At 52.9% G+C, this 19,887-nt stretch overlaps 1 protein-coding gene across 1 annotated transcript; it reads left to right on the forward strand.

The window, feature by feature from the left end:
- The first annotated feature begins 391 nt into the window (after positions 1 to 391).
- On the forward strand, positions 392 to 15,182 carry ZFHX2 (zinc finger homeobox 2). Its single transcript, XM_036737145.1, has 9 exons — positions 392 to 2,435; positions 2,647 to 3,161; positions 3,634 to 3,874; positions 5,524 to 5,598; positions 6,362 to 6,420; positions 8,554 to 8,754; positions 9,205 to 9,331; positions 9,472 to 12,951; positions 13,280 to 15,182. The coding sequence occupies exons 1-9, from the start codon at positions 392 to 394 to the stop codon at positions 14,227 to 14,229; spliced, it is 7,692 nt and encodes a 2,563-aa protein (XP_036593040.1). The 3' UTR covers positions 14,230 to 15,182.
- The last annotated feature ends 4,705 nt before the right edge of the window (positions 15,183 to 19,887 follow it).

Below are 19,887 nucleotides of genomic sequence, written 5' to 3' on the forward strand. Positions count from 1 at the left end.
GGAGCTGATAAGCTTTTGACTTAGAATCGGGTAAGTTTCTGCCATTAATTCTCAAGACCTATAGTAGCTCTCACAAGCCCTGGGTACCTGGGTACCAATGGAAATGAGCCTATGTTCCATCTGTGGCAAGTAGACCACAGGTTGCCAACCCTAGGTATGTTGTAGGAGGTCCAGCTTGGGGAAATGACCTCTGATAATGTGAAATATGTTGAGGCTCTTCCTTAAAAATAAGATCTAGATACACATAGATATGTGTCTTCCCCCATTCATCTCACTTCCTTGTTTTCTCATCTTTTCTATCCACATCCTATCCCTCACCAAAACCTCTCATCTTTATTTCAGGGTGCTGGCTGTCACGCTGAGATGACCCCCAAGTGCTCCTCCGTCTGCCATGGCCACCCTTAACTCACTTTCCACTGCTAGCAACACCTCTACCCCTGGTCATAATGCCCCGTCCCCGCCTCAGGACCCTTCCTCTGGCACATCCTTCGAACCTGCCACCAAAGATCCCCCCACTGCTGCCACCACTGACAGCATGAGGCCCTCAGAGCCTGGGGGGCACCAGCTTGAGCCAGGCTGTGGCCTAGTCCCACCAAAGGAGACCAGGGAGCATCCACTGGAACCAGGCTGTGGCCTAGTCCCACCAAAGGAGCTTGGAGCAGAGGAGGAAGAGGAGGAGGAAATACAGCAGGAAGAAGCAGGGCCCGCTCCCCAGGACCTGAGTGACCACTTGCTCTTCACTGAAGATGGTGCCGCCTATCTCTTGGCCGAACTGCCTCTCTCTGGCAACAGTGAGCTCCTGTTACCAAAGGGCTTCCCCTGGAGTGAGTCAGGGACTGAGGAAGAGTCCAGCCTGCCCCTCCGAGTCTGCCCAGCGTCCACTCACCTCACTGTCCTCCACGTCCAACACGGTTTTGACCGAATCCAAGGCTTTAGCTCTTCTGACCAAATTCTGCCCCATAATACCTCAGCGCCACCTCCGGCCGCCTGCGAGGGAGGGGATGGAGCCTTCCGGAGCTACCGGCCGGCCCCACTCCCACCCAGAGATCCCAAAGATGGCCCCATAGGGAGTGGGGACGGAGACCACAGGGAGCTCTTCTGGCTCTGCTTGCTGTGCCGCCTGGGCTTCAGTGGGCCCAAGGCTTTTGTGGCTCATGCTCAGTCTCATGGGGTGAAGCTGGCCCCAGTTCAGCACCAGAGCCTGCCAGGCTGCCCAGCTGTAATACAAGAGGGGAAGGAGGGGTCTACAGTGCTTGTCAGTTTTCTGGAACCAAAAATCTCCCCTGGCCCCCTGCCCACCACACCCCTCAGCAGTGGAGCAGTGGATGGAATGGTGAATGTAGCCCAGGATGGGGACAGCCCCACTGAGGCAGGAAACCAGGGCCCTCCACTGCCCCTTGAGGAAGACATGGTCCCCAGCCCACCTTCCCCACCTGCCACCCCAACTGCCTGGGACCCCAACCCAACCCAAGCCAAAGAATCGCCAGTGGCGGCAGGCGAGGCAGGGCCAGATTGGTTCCCTGAGGGGCAAGAGGAGGATGGGGGACTTTGCCCCCCACTCAACCAAAGTTCACCCTCCCCCAAAGATGGGGGTGCTCTCCCAGCCCGGGCTGACTCACCTGAAGATCCCAATGACCCACCCCGGCCCTACCGGCTGGCTGATGACTATGCCCCAGCCCCACCAGCCTTCCAGGGTCTCAGTCTCTCCAGCCACATGTCCCTACTGCACTCTCGAAACTCCTGCAAGACACTCAAGTGTCCCAAGTGCAACTGGCACTATAAGTACCAGCAGACCCTTGATGTTCACATGAGGGAGAAACACCCAGAGAACAACAGTCACTGCAGCTACTGCAGTGCCGGAGGGGCACACCCCCGCCTTGCGAGGGGTGAGAGCTATAACTGTGGCTATAAGCCCTATCGATGCGAGGTCTGCAACTACTCCACCACCACAAAGGGGAACCTCAGCATCCACATGCAGTCTGATAAGCACCTGGCCAACCTCCAAGGTTTTCAGGCTGGCCCGGGAGGTCAGGGGAGTCCCACTGAGGCAGCACTTCCAGCCCCAACTGGGGAAAAGGAGCCCAAGGCCAAGTCTTCCTGGCAGTGTAAGGTGTGCAGCTATGAAACCAACATCTCTAGGAATCTTCGCATCCATATGACCTCAGAGAAGCACATGCAGAATGTTCTGCTGCTGCATCAGGGGCTGCCTCTGGGGCTGCCTCCTGGGTTAGTGGGACCAGGCCCACCCCCACCTCCCGGAGCGACCCCTGCCAACCCCCCTGAGCTGTTCCAGTACTATGGGACACAGGGACTGGGCCAGCCACCGGCCCCTTTGCCTGGCCCAGGGCTGAGGCCAGACAAGCCCTTGGAGGCCCAGCTACTCCTCAATGGCTTTCATCACCTGGGGCCACCTGCCCGGAAATTCCCCACTCCTGGTAAGATTCCCTCTTTTTGTCCCTTTTCCCTATCTCTCTTTTCCTACTCTCTAGCCACTTCCGTCCTTTTCCCCTAGGAACCTCCCTGCCCCTTCTTCTCTTCCCAGTGTCATCCTCCCCTTTTCTGTTGTCACCTTCATGCTCATATTAACCTCACCCCAGTACAAGGCCATTGCTTCCCCTGACCTACCTGCCTCTCCCTGTTCTCTAGCCCCTGGCAGCCTTTCCCCGGAACCCCGCCTTCCCCCAAGCCAGCTTTTGGGGCCCGCCATGGATGGCCTGCCCACCTCACCCCCACCAGATGACGACCCGTCACTAAAAGTGTTCCGATGCCTGGTGTGCCAGGCTTTCAGCACAGACAGCCTAGAGCTGCTACTGTACCACTGCACCCTGGGCCGAAGCCTCCCCGAAGCCGAGTGGAAGGAAGTGGCCGGAGACACCCATCGCTGCAAACTTTGCTGCTATGGTACTCAGCTTAAGGCCAACTTCCAGCTGCACCTCAAGACCGACAAGCATGCCCAGAAATACCAGCTGGTGGCCCACCTGAGGGAGGGCAGCGGGGGTACTCCTGCACCAGTCCCCCCTCTGGGGGAAGGTGCTCCCTATGGGCCAGTCTCTCCTCTACACCTTCGCTGTAACCTTTGTGACTTTGAGTCTAACAGCAAAGAGAAAATGCAGCTCCATGCCCGGAGTGGCACACATGAGGAGAACAGCCAAGTCTATAAGGTTAGCAGTAGGGGAAGGGGAGGGAGAGGGAACCATACAATGGCAAGCCCAGGGCATGGAATAAGGGAAGAGAGGGGATGAAGCTAAGTGGATAGAAGATGAAGAGGTGCAGGGTAGGAGAAAATTATCAGACAGAGGGAGAGGCAGAGAGGATAACAGAAGAAAAGAAGGGGAAAAAAAGCTAGGGATACAAGAAGGTAAACATTCAAATGAGGACCTGGGGTGAGAGGCCAGAAAGCAGTGGAATTGAGGAAGGGTGGAGATATGGATAGGAGAGAGAAGGGAAAGATAAAGGTGGTAAAAATGCAAGAGCAGAATCCAGGGAAGGGGAAAGTTGGCACCAGAGAGGTCTTGGGAGGGCCTAGATGGGGATTGGAGCTAGAGAGGGGTCTTCCTTTGAGGGCAGGCAAGGGAGGACACTAGGATTTGGTCTTATCTCCCAGGCCTGAGCTGTCTCCTCCTTTTCTTCCAGTTCCTGCTGGAGATGGAAGGGGCAGAGGCAGGGGCGGAACTGGGACTTTACCGATGTCTTCTGTGTGCATGGGAGACGCCTTCCCGATTGGCTCTGTTGCAACACCTTCGGGCACCTGCCCACCGAGACGCCCAGGCCCAGCGACGACTTCAGCTGCTGCAGAGTGGACGTGTAGCTGAGGAAGGAATCTCAGCTCTTCAGAGCATCCTGTGCTTCAGCCATGGCCAGCCCAGAACTCCTGGTAAGGAGGAGTGGGGATGGGGAGCAGGGGCTGTGAACAGAGGAAGAGAAAGGGTGGGGCACTGGCTATTTAGGATAGGGACCAAGTGCTTTTATGGAGGTGACAGAGAAGCAAGGCGAGGGAAACGGGTGTGTAATATGGCAAAGAGGATGGAGGATTGTGCAACAGGAGGAAGCAAGAAGACCAAAGGAGGCAGGAAAGGCTCAGAGGGAAGAGAATGGGAGCTACAGGAACATCCAAAGAACAGAGACTCGGAAGCAGAGAATGCTGACAAAGTGGGCACAGGATATAGAGGGAGGGGGGTGCTGCAGAGTTGCTGAGTAGAGGGCCAAGAGTTAAGAAATTTCGGGAGAAACACTTTCTTACTGGTGACAGGAAGCCAGTTTCCTAGCAGTACTAGGGAAGGAGTTGGGGGAGGGGTGGAAAAAGTTTCGTGGTTTACTGGGTGTAATTCGAACTGTAGGAAAGGACATACATTGGGCCTCTGATCCCACCCAATCCTGGTAAAGGAAGAGGCTTACATACAAGCTTTCCACAGTCTCCCCCTGCCCTTTGGCCAAGCTCAGGGCCTTGAGTGGTGACCTACTGTGTCCTCATCCTCACATAGGATGGACTGACAGTTAAAGATGGGGGCACAGATAGCACAAACTACATGAAGGGAAGAGGGGATCAGGAGGGCCATGGGTGCTGGGCTCTCCAGAGACAAAGATGGGCAAGGGCAGTGGCAGCAGGGACCAGGGAACAGGCTGCATTGACTGGTGCTAATTGAATTGCCAATATGCTGGCTGGAGTTAAGTGCCGGAGGGGCTCGGATCAATAGCTAACGATCTTGGCGCAGGGCTGAATGGAGTTAAGGAACTTTAACACTTTAATTAGGCCGCCAACGAAAATAAATTCCTACACGTCTGTCAATTCTTCCTCTCGTGGTAATCTCGTCTCCAAGCCCAGCAGCCCCTGCTTTGTGTTTTCTATCCGCTACTTCCTGAAATCACCCCGTCTCAGAACCTCAGCCTTTCCACGACTCTTTGCCCAATCCATTGTTCTCCCCACTGCATCCTTACAGAAGGAGGTACAGAGTGGAATGGGGAAGAGTCAGGAGGCTGTTAAACTCCAGGCCTGGCTCTGCTACTGAGGAGTCTCGTGGCCTTGGGGAATCACAGCAGCTGCCATTTAGATAATGTGTAAGGGTGTGCAGAGCTAGTGCCTACGAGGGAGATAGGGTGGGTTCTTGTATGTGAGCAAATAGGGACCGGCAAGGAAGGAGACTTACCTGTAATTACACAATTAGTAAGTGTCAGGGGCAGGTGCTGAATCCATATGTCCTTTTTTATCCTCCTTCTACTAGTCTAGAGTCACCTTTCTTGTCTTCGGTTTTCTTATCCATAAAAGGAGGGGATTGGATTAAGTGATTTTCCCACTCCAAAGTTCTGTGATTCTCCTTCATCCCTCAGTACCTTTCCTCCTGGTCCTCACACTTTTCCTGCTTTATAAAATTCATGTAATTCTTCCTCTTTCCTAACCACTTTGACACCATTTGCCTGTCAGTTTGTCCCAAGCTTGTCCAGGTTATTCCTCTTTTCCTTTCCCTCCCCTTTCCTCACTTGACCCTTGCTATCCCATTAAGCTGGTTTTCTCCTACCCCTGTACAGGGAAAGGTCCTATTACTGCCCAGATGGAGCCACCCACTGCAGAGAAAAACCTTCAGAACAAGGCCCTACCACTAGGTGAGTTGCTCAAAGCCTCCCCTCTCCCAAATCACCCCTCCTCCCACTGGCCCCACAACCAGGACAATCTCAAAGCTAGATAGCTTCTGACACCTCCGGAGGAGGCTTCTGGACTTTGAAGGGGAAGACCACTTTCAAAGGGAGGAGACAAGAAGTTAGCTCAGGGGAGGGAAACTGGGTTTGGACTGAACAAGAGAAGGCCATGTCATGGTACCCTTTCAGTCTGGCAATCTCTCCCCTTTGGATCCTGAATCCACATTTGGTCTGAGCAGAAGAAACATGTTCTCTATGGCCCCTAACTCGTTTTATTTGGCATCTCTAGTCTACTTTCACAAACACAAGGATGTCTCTACTGGAGACATCCCAGCAGCCTCCGTGACCGCCATTTCTAAGGAAGGAGGCAGTGCTAAGAGAGGTTCTACTATATGTGCTGGGGTGTGTGTGTGTGTGTGTGTGTGTGTGTGTGTGTGTGTGTGTGTGTGTGTGTGTGAGAGAGAGAGAGAGAGAGAGAGAGAGAGAGAGAGAAAGAGAGAGAGAGAGTGTGAGTGAGTGTCAGGGAGTATACAGAAGTGTTTCTCTATGAGAAATTAAATGAGACAGTCCCTGGCACCTAAGTGCTATATAAATGCTTATTCTCTTCCCCCTACCCTTCCCTTCTATACTACACTAATCCTGAAGGTGGTGGGAGGATATGAAAAAAAGACAAATAAAAGAAACTGGGTTTCCCACACTCATTCTGAACCTCTTTTCCTTCAATCCTCAGCTTCTGAAGAGACAGAAAATAGGAGTGGTCCTTCGGGGGACAATGCCAACCAGACTGTGGTCAGAACTGGGATGATTGGGAAGGGTCTGGCGTGGAAGGTGGCTTTATTAGGGAATGATATGATTGAAAAGGCAGAAGGAGGAATCCTAATCTGTACGGAGTTCTACAGAAAAGGAATTATAGGCCAAGAAAAGACTCACACTCTTTAAATCAGTGGTTTTATTTCCCTTCATATGTTCACAGACAATAATACTTGCTAACATTTACATAAGACTTTAGTTTACAAAATCCTCTCACATACAGCAGAAGATCAACTGCTTTTATTCAGCCACAGCCAGAGAAAAATCTAAAGAGTTATAATGGCCTTAGATGTGAAAGAGTAAAGCTAGATGAGAGGGAAAAGGTGGAGAGAGCTTGAGGGAGAAAGCCTATGAGAAGCTGACCTGGGATTCAGGAGGAGGTGGGGGAAGAGGGAGAATGGGAGAAAAAAGCAGGGGGGAGGGGGAATGAAGGGGAAAAGAGCTGTCAGAGGCTGAGAGAAAGGGAGTCCCAGCCTCCAGGGAAGAGTCCTGGCATCACAGTCTTGGGGCCCTGAAGGCTACAGTTTCTCTTCGGGTTATTGTCTTGGCATCACTTCCCTCTACTTCCTTCTGTCACTTCTCTACTTCCCGGGGAGGGAGAGGCAGGAGGAGCCCCAGGGAATGGAGGCACCCCCAGCTTAGATCACTCCCTAGGGCAGAAAAGAACTGAGTATCCAAAAGGCCTAGCATAGGCAGAAAATAGGCAGCACTTTTTAGCCCAGGAGCACAGGCATCAGGAGGCTTTAGGGGCTCTCTCTTTAATATGGCTTCTCTTGATTCCAAAAGTAAAGGAGAGAACATGAGGAACAAAGCTGCCATTTCCCCACTTTGAATCCGGACAACTCCAAATTTTAAAGAGCTCTCTAGTCCCCCAGAACAGGCAGGCCCCCTACAGTGGTGACTGCTCTATCCTACAGCAAAGGTGGCAACAGCCGATGCAACATTTTGGTCACTTCTGCTATGTCTAGCAGATCCAGTCCCTGGTCTTCTTAATCTGTGCTGGGGTTGGGTGCAGGGAGAGTGAGGGGTCGACTCAAGGCCTCTCCACCCACTTGTGCCTTTCCTACTTCCCAGTCACCAAAAAGTAAATAACCCAAGTGAGGAGTTCCGAGCTGCTTGAGTAGAAGCAGGCCCAGGCTTTGGGAGCACAGGCCCAATTCAGACTAGAGACACACTGCCTAGTACAGTGCTAGGCACTCTGATGACAGAAAATGAGAGAGGAGTCTCCAGCTTCATCATATAAACTGTACTTCCATCTCCACTCCCCTTTCCCCGCCCCTTCAGAGGGGGAGGAGTGGATGGAAGGGGGGACTGGAGCCAGAGGGAGGAGGCCAGGCCTGGCCCACTGGCCACTGGGGGAGCTGTGGTGTTTGTTTACAAAGAAAAAAAAAAAAGGAAGAAGGAAAAGAAAGAGTGGGAGCTGAGCCGATACAGAGGGAGGATGAGTGGGCTCCGAAACAGGCAGGTACGGCCTCCTTCCTAGTACAGCTCTGGCTGCAGCAAGTGCCGATAGGACAGTGGGCAGGGGCAGGCCATGCTTCTGGGTTGGGAAAGTGCCCCTAGGGCCTACAAGGAGGGAGGCCAGACCCAGGAAGGGAAGAGGAGAGGAAGGTGTAGGCGTGGGCTGGGAGAGGGGGAGAAATCCAAATGAAGTGGGACTGTCAGGCCAGGGGGAAGGGGCCTTGCTGGGGGGCAGAGGGAGGTGGAAAGCAGAGGAGTGAGAGCAACAGGAAAGTGGAGTACGGAGGAGTAACAGGAAGAGAGGGCAAACAAAGAGGGAAGGAGAGTGTGCAGCTTAAAGCAGGCCTCAGTCCCTGCCCCCAGGGAAGGAACAGGGAGGTGCCAGCTCCCTGAGCCCCAGGAGAGCTGGGGGGTGAAGTTCTTCTGTGATGCCTTCCCGTAAAGTTTTCTCATAAGCTCATAAAGCTCTCTCAGTGATTTAAAAAAAGTCCAAGAACCCCAAAAGGCTCTGAGGTTCTAGGTTCGTTAGCCTAGGTATTCTCAAAGCATGAAAACTCCGGCCTTCAGGTTAGCTTTTTCACAGAGCAAGGAGCCCAGCAGTGTATTCTCTCCTTCCTTATGCCCTTTCCACTCACCTATCCCTCCACCCAGGTGTACTGCTGTCCATACTGCAGCTTCATCAGCCCCGCCAACGAGCAGGTACAGGCCCACACCATATCCCAGCACGCTGTGCAGCCCAAGTACCGGTGCCCACTGTGCCAGGAGCAGCTGGTGGGACGTTCTGGTCTTCACTTCCACCTTAGCCACCTGCACAATGTAGTACCTGAATGTGTTGAAAAACTACTTCTGGTGGTGAGTGCCAGGCAAGAACCCCCCGGGAATCCAGTGCTTTCTTTTCCACCACTAACACTGCCATGCAGAAAGGGAAAAGAGATGCATTCTGAGGTGCTGGGGTGGGGAGGGTAATAGCATGCCTCACCTTTCCCTCTGTAGTAAGTAGTTGATTAGCAGGCTCATCCTTCCCTTTTCCCGGCCTCAGGGCCACATTTTCCCCCTCCTCTGCTTGTATAGTACTTCGCCCTACCACTGAAATGAAAAATCACCATGTGCCGTGACTGACCACAGATTTTGAGGCCAGTTCTACATTGGGGGTAGAGGACAAACCAGATGAAGGGCCCAGGCCAAGGCAGGAGCCGGGCAAGCACTAAATGGGAGCCTGGCCCTCGGGTAGTGGGAAGGAAGCATCAGCTCACTGTAACTGGGGTGGAAGGGCTGGAACTGTCCGGACTTTTTCCTTTTTAGGCCACAACTGTGGGAATGACCTTTTTGACCAAAGTGCTGCCTGGGACCAGTCTCAGTCCCATAGGGGATAGCCCTGAACCCCCAGCTCCTGGAACTGAACCAGTGTCCGGTGGAGATTCAGCAGTGGGTAAGGGAAAAAGTTCAGGGGATAGTTGGTAGGGGGAGGAGGTCAAGGCTATATGAACTGAGGAGATAAGATTAAGGGGACTAGAACTGGGGACTAGTGTAGTTTCCTCCCTCTAATCTCCTCCTCTCCTTCCTTAGGAGAAGGTCCCAACCTGATCGCAGAAGTCAATCCAGACCCTCTACCAGAGCCTCCTCCACCTCCAGCTGAGGCCCCTGACAAACCTCTGACAAGCCCTGAAAAGCCCCCTTCCCCAGCCCCTTCCCCACTCCCTCAGCCTGACCCCCAGACTGAAGAAGGATCCCCCACAATGCCCACAATTGAAGAGGAAGATGGACCCACAGGGGAGTCTCGCCCAGCAGAGCCAGCCCCTGCTGATGCCCGACATCCCCTGTCCTACCGTAAGACCACCAACTTTGCTCTAGATAAGTTCTTGGATCCTGCCCGGCCCTACAAGTGCACAGTATGTAAGGAATCCTTCACGCAGAAGAACATCCTCTTGGTACATTACAACTCCGTCTCCCATCTGCATAAGATGAAGAAAGCTGCCATTGACCCCTTGGCCCCAGCCAGAGGGGAGGGTGGTGCACCCCCAACGGCTGCCACTGCCACAGACAAACCCTTCAAGTGCACAGTCTGCCGAGTTTCCTACAACCAGAGCTCTACCCTGGAGATTCACATGCGGTCCGTGCTGCACCAGACTCGGTCCCGGGGAGCCAAGGCTGATGCCAAGGCTGAGGGACCAGAGAGGAGTCAGGAAGAGTCCAAGGAGGCTGAGTCTGATGGGGTGGGGGGCACAGAGAAGAAGGCATCTGAGCCCAGCAGCTTGGTTTCTGGGCTGCCCTTTCTGTCCCCACCACCACCACCCTTAGACCTACACCGTTTCCCAGCCCCTCTTTTCACTCCCCCAGTGCTGCCACCGTTCCCCCTTGTACCCGAGTCTTTGCTCAAGCTCCAGCAACAGCAGCTGCTCCTGCCCTTCTACCTGCATGACCTCAAGGTGGGGCCCAAGTTGGCTCTGGCAGGGCCCACCCCTGTGCTATCACTGCCACCCACCACCCCACCACCCCCACCACCTCCCCCCAAGGCTGAGCCAGCTGAGCGGGAACGAGAGCGGCCCCCGGTGGCTGAGGAGAGAAGCGAGGCAGGGCCTTCCTCCCCACCCTGTCAGCCTCCCAATGAGGCAGCCCGGACGGCAGCCAAAGCCCTGCTGGAAAACTTCGGCTTTGAGCTTGTGATCCAGTACAACGAGGGGAAGCAGCCAGCACCACCACCCCCAACCCCACCTCCTCCTGAGGCCCTGGGGAGTGGGGACAAGCTGGCTTGTGGAGCCTGCGGGAAGCTCTTCTCCAACATGCTTATCCTTAAGACCCATGAGGAACATGTCCATCGTCGCTTCCTGCCCTTCGAAGCCCTTAGCCGCTATGCTGCTCAGTTCCGAAAGAGCTATGACAGCCTGTATCCACCTCCAGCAGAGCCTCCCAAGCTTTCGGATGGTCCTGTGGACCCATCTGCTCCTCCGCTCTGCCCACCCTTTCTGGTGCCCGAACCTGAGGCTGGGGGCAGCCAGCCCACTGAGGAGCACCTCCGTCCAGGAGGACGCTGGCCCCAAGAGGAGGAAGACTGTGGGAAGAGTCCCCTTCCCCCACCTGCTACTGCAGGCCGCCGCTTCTCCCGCACAAAATTCACTGAATTCCAGTCCCAGGCTCTGCAGTCCTTCTTTGAGACCAGTGCCTATCCCAAAGATGGGGAGGTAGAGCGGCTGGCAGGGCTCTTGGGCCTGGCCAGTCGTGTGGTGGTGGTGTGGTTCCAGAATGCTCGGCAGAAAGCCCGAAAGCATGCAGGGGATGGGGGTCCAGTGACAGCCATGGGAGCAGGGGCAGGATCCTCAGCCTGCAAGCGCTGCCACGCCACCTTCTCTTGTATCTTTGAGCTGGTTCGGCACCTCAAGAAATGCTATGATGACCGGCCACCAGAAGAGGAGGAAGAGGGGGAAGAAGAGGAAGAGGAAGCAGCTGAGGAAGAAGAGCCAGAGGAAGAGCAGGCACCAGAACCCCCAGCTGGCCTGGAGGCTCCAGCACCAGGATCTCCAGAGGAAGACCTATGCCAGGCAGAGACCACCAAGCCAGCAGAAAGAGAGACAGAAGGGACGGCCCCAGCCTCCCCCTGCCCAGCCCACACCTGTGACCAGTGTGCTGCTTCTTTTGCCAGCCAGGACCTCTTGAGCAGCCACCAAAGACTCCACTTTGTGTCACCAGTGGCACCTGGTGCCCCTCCACACCTCGTGGACCTGCCCCTGTTAGTGTTTGGTGAGCGTGGCCCCCTAGTGCCGGGGCCCCCACCAGCCTCAGGGCCTCCTCTTAAACGCAAACATGAAGAAGGGAGCCTGTCACCAACAGGCAGTGAGGCTGGGGGGCCTGGGGAGGGTGAGCCCCCTCGAGACAAACGTCTCCGCACCACCATCCTGCCAGAACAGCTGGAGATTTTGTACCGCTGGTATATGCAGGACTCCAACCCGACCCGCAAGATGCTGGACTGTATCTCTGAGGAGGTGGGGCTCAAGAAGCGTGTGGTGCAAGTTTGGTTCCAGAATACCAGAGCCAGGGAGCGGAAGGGTCAGTTTCGAAGCACTCCTGGAAGTGTATCCAGCCCAGCCATCAAGACCCCTGCTCCACCCACCCCTGTCCCCTTCACAAAATTTGGCCTCTTAATGGGCAAAGTGGAAGATGGAGTAGGAAGAGAAGTCTCCAAACGAGAAGCACCCACCATCCCCTATGCAACAGCCTCTCCCACTGCTGGCCCGGCATCTTTTATACCACCTGGCAAAGAAGCTAAGGAGGCTAGTGCCACCCCATCAGATGCTACCCCAACAACCCCACCGCCTCCCCCACCTCCTGAGGAAGAGGCTCCAGAGGAACCACTCAAGGCATCTCCAGAAAGTGAGGTCTGCAGCCCATCAGGCGGCGATTTGAGTGACTCATCCGCATCTAGCCTGGCTGAGCCAGAGTCACCTGGTGCCGGGGGAGGGGGTGGTGGTGGGGCCGGAGGTGGGGCTGGGACCCCTGATGGGCTAGGACAGCGGCGCTACCGGACCCAGATGAGCAGCCTGCAGCTGAAGATCATGAAGGCCTGCTATGAGGCCTACCGCACTCCAACCATGCAGGAGTGTGAAGTGCTTGGAGAAGAGATTGGGCTTCCAAAGAGAGTCATCCAGGTGTGGTTCCAGAATGCCCGTGCCAAGGAAAAGAAGGCCAAATTACAAGGAGTGGGTGGCAATGGGGGAGGCAGCAGCGGCGAAGGCCCCATGGGAGCTCCCCGAACTGACTGTCCCTACTGTGATGTCAAGTATGATTTCTATGTCTCCTGCCGGGGCCATCTGTTCTCCCGGCAGCATCTGGCCAAGCTTAAGGAGGCTGTCCGAGCCCAGCTCAAGAGTGAAAGCAAGTGCTATGACTTGGCTCCAGCCCCTGAGGCTCCCCTGGTCCCTAAGACCACTCCACCCACCACGACTGCCACACTCCCCCTAGGGGCTGCCAGCACCCTGCCTCGACTGGCCCCTGTGCTCCTGTCTGGTCCTGCTCTGGCTCAACCCCCACTGAGCAGCTTAGCCCCCTTCAGTTCAGGTAAGTGGGGAGGAAGGGGATGACTCCCTTTTTCAGAAACCTCGGTCCCCTACCTAGGTGTCCTCCTCCTCCTCAGTCTGTCTTCTCCCTTTCCCTTTGGGCTTTCCTTCCTACCTCTACCCTGTTTTGTACTCTGCCCTTGATCCCATTTCTGGGGCAGAAGGGAACTGTAACTCACTGGTTCCATGGCGGGGGTGGTAGGGCACAGAGGCCCCTATAGGGGCCAATGGAGGACTGGGGTTCTGGTGGGGAAGAGACACCCCCAGTAGGGGGGTCCTTCATTGCTGGCCTGCCTGCCTCCCTGCTTAACCCCTTCTCTTCTTCCCAGGCCCCGCGGCTTCTTCGGGCCTCATCAGCCTTGCTGCTGCCGCCTCTGTTTTGCCGGCTACTACAGTTGTCCAGCCCAGTCCAGCTCGCCCCTTACCTCAGAGAACAGATCAAACCAACTCCACTGCAGTGGACCCTGCTCCAGGGCCTCTCGCTGAACCTGCAGGGGACGACATCCCTGATGAGCGTAAGTGTGCTGCCACTGGGGTCACCACTTCCTCTACTGACGCCCTCAAGAACCTCAAGGCACTGAAGGCCACAGTACCCACCCTGCTAGGGGGCCAGTTTCTGCCCTTCCCCCTGCCGACAGCAGGGGGGGCTGCCCCCCCAGCTGTCTTCGGTCCACAGCTCCAAGGGGCTTACTTCCAGCAGCTCTATGGTATGAAAAAGGGGCTATTCCCCATGAACCCCGTGATACCTCAGACCCTTATTGGGCTGCTCCCCAATGCCCTCCTCCAGCCACCACCCCAGCCCCCTGAGCCTGCGGCCACAGCTCCCCTGAAGCCACCAGAGCTGCACCTCCCCAGTGAGGGTGAGCCTGGGGAAGCCGATGAATTGCTAGCAGGTACCACTGGCATTTCCACCGTGGATGTGACCCACCGCTACCTGTGCCGCCAGTGCAAGATGGCATTTGAGGGAGAGGCACCTGCTGCTGCCCACCAGAGGTCCTTCTGCTTCTTTGGAAGGGGTCCCGGGGCTGGTGTGCCCCCCCCTCTCCGAGTACCCATCTGTACCTACCACTGCCTGGCGTGTGAGGTGCTGCTGAGTGGGCGGGAGGCCCTGGCAGCACATCTGCGCTCCTCAGCGCACCGGCGCAAGGCGGCCCCTCCTCCACCCCCAGGAGGCCAGCCGGTCACCAACGCCACGGCTTTTGCCAAAGAGGAAGCAAGATTACCTCACACGGACTCCAACCCAAAAACTACTTCTACCTCTACACTTCTAGCTTTATAAACAGAGAAACCAAGACAGGGGAAGAGAGAAGGGCTCTTCAGCTCTTCCTGCGTACCCCACGGGGTTCCCGGTGGGAGCTCAAACCCCCCACCCATACCCCACGGCTCTGCCCATCCTGGGGGAGTCTCCAGACTTCAACCTTCAGTGGGCTTCACACACCCCACCTCCAGCAGTGTCCTGCCTCCTCCCCCAACACAGACACATAACCTGGCTCCTAGACTCCCTACAAACATACCCTTATCCAACCGCATTATTACATGTACACTTACACAGCCTGCCTCCCCACATGTATACACACACATACCTTCCTTCCCCAACATTCTCATGGTCTCCAAAGGCCTCCTGCCTCTTCCCCTCTATGTCCCCAGCCACATGCACCTGTCCAACTCAAGTCCTCCCGTACTGTGCTACTGACTGAGAAACGCCAAAAAGAAGAGAGAAAAAAGAAAACCCAAGAGGACGAAGGGGGAAGGAAAAAAAATACCACTCTCCTTTCCCCTCTCCCGCCTCCTTCGTCCAGAGTGCAACACCGGTCACAAACTCTTTCCAAGTTCCCAACTGGCCAGCCCCCGTTGTTGGGGCCCAGGATGGGTCGGGAGCCTTGGAACTCTAACCAAACAAGAGGTGGGGCAGGGAGAGGGGTCCCCTACTCCCCCATCTCCCCTCCCTCTCCATCAGGGGAACCTAGGTAGCCCGGACTCTTGAGGAAGCCGCTGCCAGGAACCCCTGTGCCCCTCTCCTTCCTATACCCCAGAACTGCAGTAACTTATTCTCAAAGGCTTTAAACACAGAGATCCTCTCAGCAGCCTTGGGCCAGCCCCTGGTCCCAGGCCTGCCACCATTGGGCTCAGCCCCTGGGACCCGGTGCCGCCCACCAACGGCAAATCCAAAGTTCTTTTAAAAAACTGAGACACACACACAACCAAAAAAGAGAGAGCAAGAGAGAGCGTACGCACGAGAGAGAGAGATGGAGAGACCAGAGGAATGAACTAAAGAAAAATAATAAACTTGAAAAACACAGAAAAAACCCAACAGAAAACCCTTCCACCAAACAAATTGGTTTTTTCCTATTTGTGTCAATGTTTTGGTTCTTTAGATTTTAAAAATTCTCTTGTGTTAAGGGTTGTTTTTCAAATATCCCCATTTCCTTGGAAGAACAAATGGTTTTTGGCCCCAGAAATGGTTGTTAAGCGCCTCATGGGACTGAGAATAATGTCACCCTATCTTTTCCCCTCCCCTGTTAGAGACACTGTAAGAGGAAAGGTAAAATCCTGACATGCGTAAAAAAAGCTCTTTCTCAGAGATAGAAGAGGGACTCTTGGAAACCCTGTCCAGAAAAATGTGGATGGATGTGACAAATTGGTTTGTGAATCCTAGCTGTCCTTTCCTCCAACCATTTTACTTCCTCCTAAACCTCAACTCCTATTCCTACTTTTGATACCTCCCTCATAATCCCCACTCCCTAAAGTCCCTCATTCTCCATCATCTTCCTTTCTCTTTCACACAATGTCTCCAGGTCTTTGCACTCCTCACTTCACACCACAGCCTGTATCTTCCATCGCTCAGCAGCTGTTCCGCTGTTGAGGGGAACTTAGAGGTGTTAGACTATGCCCATGAGACCACAGGGACCTGTTCGCCCATGGAGGGGCCTCTTAGGAGAATAAATGATGGCTTAAGCACAAAACAGGAGCTCCTCTCCTTAAAATTGATCATTTTTATAAGCTAACATGGTGGTGAGAGACAAAGAAGCAGGTGGTAGGTCTTGGTAAAGGAAAAGCTCTCACCTACAAACTTTTTGGGCCTCCTGATTTTCTTCTATCCCTCCTCAATCCCTGCCCCTTTTCTTGTCCTCTGTTTTAACACCTTCCCTTTCTTCTCTACCTCCCACTTAACCATTCAACTCTTCCCCCCAGTTAAATCCATCCTGGAGTTTACGTTTTCCAGTCAATTAAATTTCCCATGCTAAACATCAGGGTTGTGGCTATGTAGAAGATAGACTGAAAGGGTGGGAAGAGAGAGGACAGAAAACCTAGCTTAGCCCTAGAATCACCACACAATCTGTTTGTAGAGTGCTCTATAATTTACAAAGTGCTATCCTCTCAATAACCCAGTGATATTTCTTGAGTTTCACTTCCTGCCCCAGAGTCAGTCACCAGAACCCAAATGGAATTGGAGGGGCAGAATTACTCTGATGATGCCAAAAAATACCAGCTACCAATTTAGGTAGCAAGAGAAGTGACCCACCTCCAACTGGTCCACGCTGCTCTTGCTAACATCTTTCTCTGCCTCCCTCTTGCTCCCCTCCCAACCCCCTCTCTCCCCCACTGAAATTCCATGTATAAAACTATTTTCTTAGCAGCATGTGTATGAGGAAAGAGGCTTTTTAACTCTGTGCTTTATGGGAATGTGACTTGTGTATAAAGGTTGAAAACAAAAACACAGGAAAAAAAAATAAGAGGAAACATTTTCAAAACAAAACCAAACCTGGCAATTGCCTGGTATGGAGTGATGAGGTGTGGAGTTATTTGAAACCGCTTGTGGGTCCCTCACATATCTTAGAGCCTTCCAACTGGAGAGGCAGGCTGGCTGGAGTTGGGACAAAAATCTTTACCCATCACATAAGACTCGTGTGTACGTGCATGCAAACACAGATACACTGACCTGGAAAACACAGGGGATACAAGTATAGTCACCAGTTGGTATGGGCTGGCCAATCACACTCATCTAGACCCCTGGTGCCAAAAAAAAGCCTAACCCCACTGAACTGAGTAAATCAAAGGGACTGTTGTTCTATCCACTTTCAAACTGGTACCACTTCCAACCAATCCCCTTTTCAAACCAGACGTCCTCTGATCCAGCTCCAGCAGGCTGGCCTGTTGTGCAGACGACAGCGTCGGGCCCCTTTCCTAAGATGCTGGAAGGCAGAGGTAGTCTGTTTGAGGTCCACGGCCCCTGTAGTGATGCCAGCGTGACTTTCCCATTCAGACTCAGCCCTCATCTGGTTTCCAGACTCATCCACCTTGGAATCTTTGTGCTTTGTACGAAGATCTACCTAGAAACCAATCTGGAGTTTGCTTCTCTACCTGACTGCCATTTAGTAGATTCAAACATCTGACCACAAAGGGGCCAGGGTCCTGGAAGGGCACCCAGACTTCAGTTCTGCTTTAGATGTTGTAGCTAGGAATGGTGCCTGAGAGAGTGGCAGTGATCTCGACTAATTTCCCTCCACCAGGCCAACTGTGCATCAAACTAGACAAGGAAATGGCAGGAGGTATTTTAAGGGCAAAGTGAGCTACAGTATTCGAGGTTGAGGATAAAAGGAACTAAGAAGTATGTTCTCTGCTCCTCACAACACTTGAGAGCTACACCCATCCAAAATCTAGAGATGTGCCCACTTGAATAAAGAGAACCACTCAGACACACAATGCTGCTCTCCAGGAAACCAACAGCCCACCCCAACCCCTTTTCTATGTGCCTTAACCACCTCCTCTTAGTCCTTGGTTGCTCTCAATTTCAAGTCTTGTATGTCTCTGGTAATCCAGTCTGATTTCTATTTCTCCCAATTCACATACCAAGATTCTTTCCTATAATCATGGACATTCTTATTTGTCTCTAGCTAGAGGTTCACCTAGAGGTATATAAATTATGCCTGAAGTTAGGGAAGCAGTTTGTGTGCACTGGTAGCATTCAAGAAACTCAAATGGAGAATGAAAGAACCATGTACGTACAAAGGACTCTATGAGCTCAGAAGCAAGAACTACACACACACACACACACACACACACTTTCATTACCACACAGACAACCCCAGAGACATAGACCTACACTTCGTATTCTGATGCAAACACTCAGAGACACATTCACTCCCAACAAACGATGATGGGAGTGACTCAATCATAGAAATAATGTATTAAAAGCCAGGAAAGGGGTGACTGAATTTGAGATATCAACCTAGCCAGCAAGGGTGGAGTAAGGAACTCTAGTGGGTAAGGAGAATTTGGGTCTTGTTCTTTGAGTGTGACTGAGTTATCTGGAGGAGACCTCGGAATTGAGAGAGAACTTGTTAAAGACCAAATAGGGGTCTGAGAGGTACCTTAACTATCTCTCTTCTCATTCAATTCTAAACCCTCTGAAATCAACGGAAACTACTTCCAACTTCATTCAATAGAATCTACTCTCTCTAGAGTTAGTGGTGATCTCTCAATTGCCAAATCTAATAGCTTTTCTCAATCCTCATTCTTCTTGACCTCTCAGCAGCCTCTGACACCATCAATCAATCTCTTTCAGATACTTTCTCTGTTTTCATGACACTGCTTTCCCCTGGTTTTTCCTCCTGTCTGGTTGTTCCTCAGTCTCCTGTGTTAGATCTTCCAGGTCACCGTAGTCACCAGGGCTATCTCCCAAAGCTCTCCTTTACCCTTTTCTTTTCTCCCTCTATACTCTCTCTTGGTGATCTTATCAGCTCTCATGGGTTCAACTATCACATCTAAACAAATGACTCCCAGATCTACATATCCAGTCCTAATCTTTCTCCTGAATCCCAGTCTTTCGGAAATCTGGAATACTGTGTCATATAAGCATCTCAAAATCAATATTTCCAAATAGAGCTCATTATCTTCCCCCCAAACCTCACTTCCTTGCCAACCTCCCTATTCCTGTCCAGAGCACCACCATCATCCCTATTTCTCAGGCTTAAAACCTTGGTATCATCCTTACCTCCTCATTCACTCACACCCCTCATATCCAGTCTGTTGTCCAGTCATGTCCTTTTGCCCTTCACATTTTCACATGTCTTATGTCCCCTTATCTCTAATCACACAGCCACCATGATAGACACTTCAGGTCTTCATCTTGACTTGCCTGGACTACTGTGATAGCCTTCTGGGTGGCTGACCTACCTCAAATGTCCCCCCATCCCAGTCCTTTCTCTACTCAGCTGCCAAGGCGCCTCCTAAAGCAGGTCTGAGATGTGTCACTCCTACTTAGTGAACTCCAGTAGCTTCCTATTACTGAGATCAAATATAATTAAATCCTCTCTTACATTCCTAAAGACTTCCACAACCTGGCCCCTTCCTACCTTTCCAGTCTTTCTTAAACTTTAGTCCCCTCCACATGCACTGTGACCCACTGGCCTTCTAGCTGTTCCTTAAAGATAACATTCCATCTTTCAACTCTACCTTTTCATTGGCTGTCCCCATGCCTGGAATATTCTCCCTCCTTACCTGTCTGCTGGCTTCCTTTAAGACCCAGCTCCAATCCTACTACCTGCAAGAGGCTTTTCTCCATCTCAACCCCCGCCTCCCTTCCCAACAACAGACACACTGGTCTCTCTTCTGCTTGCTCTGTCTTATCTCTGTCTTACATGTTGCCTCCCATCCTCAGCATCTAATACAATGGTAAGCACTTAACAAATGGTGTACCTGAAGTGGCAAAATAGGGCTAGATCTATAAGGGCATCTGTGTCGGGTTGAAGACACAGATATCGCCAGAGGCAGGGATGAAAATTCTTAAAATGTGAGAAGGGATAAGTTTCTAGGAGAGGTAAAGCTTTAAAGGCCAGGTGTCATTTCTAGAGAACAGAGGAAAAAGGCCAGACTCAAGAAAACCAGTTGTCCCAAAGAGGGAAGATTCTGCTCTTGGTATCATCAGGACTATTGC

This window comes from Trichosurus vulpecula, chromosome 8 (assembly GCF_011100635.1).
Source record: "Trichosurus vulpecula isolate mTriVul1 chromosome 8, mTriVul1.pri, whole genome shotgun sequence".
Classification (NCBI taxonomy): domain Eukaryota; kingdom Metazoa; phylum Chordata; class Mammalia; order Diprotodontia; family Phalangeridae; genus Trichosurus; species Trichosurus vulpecula.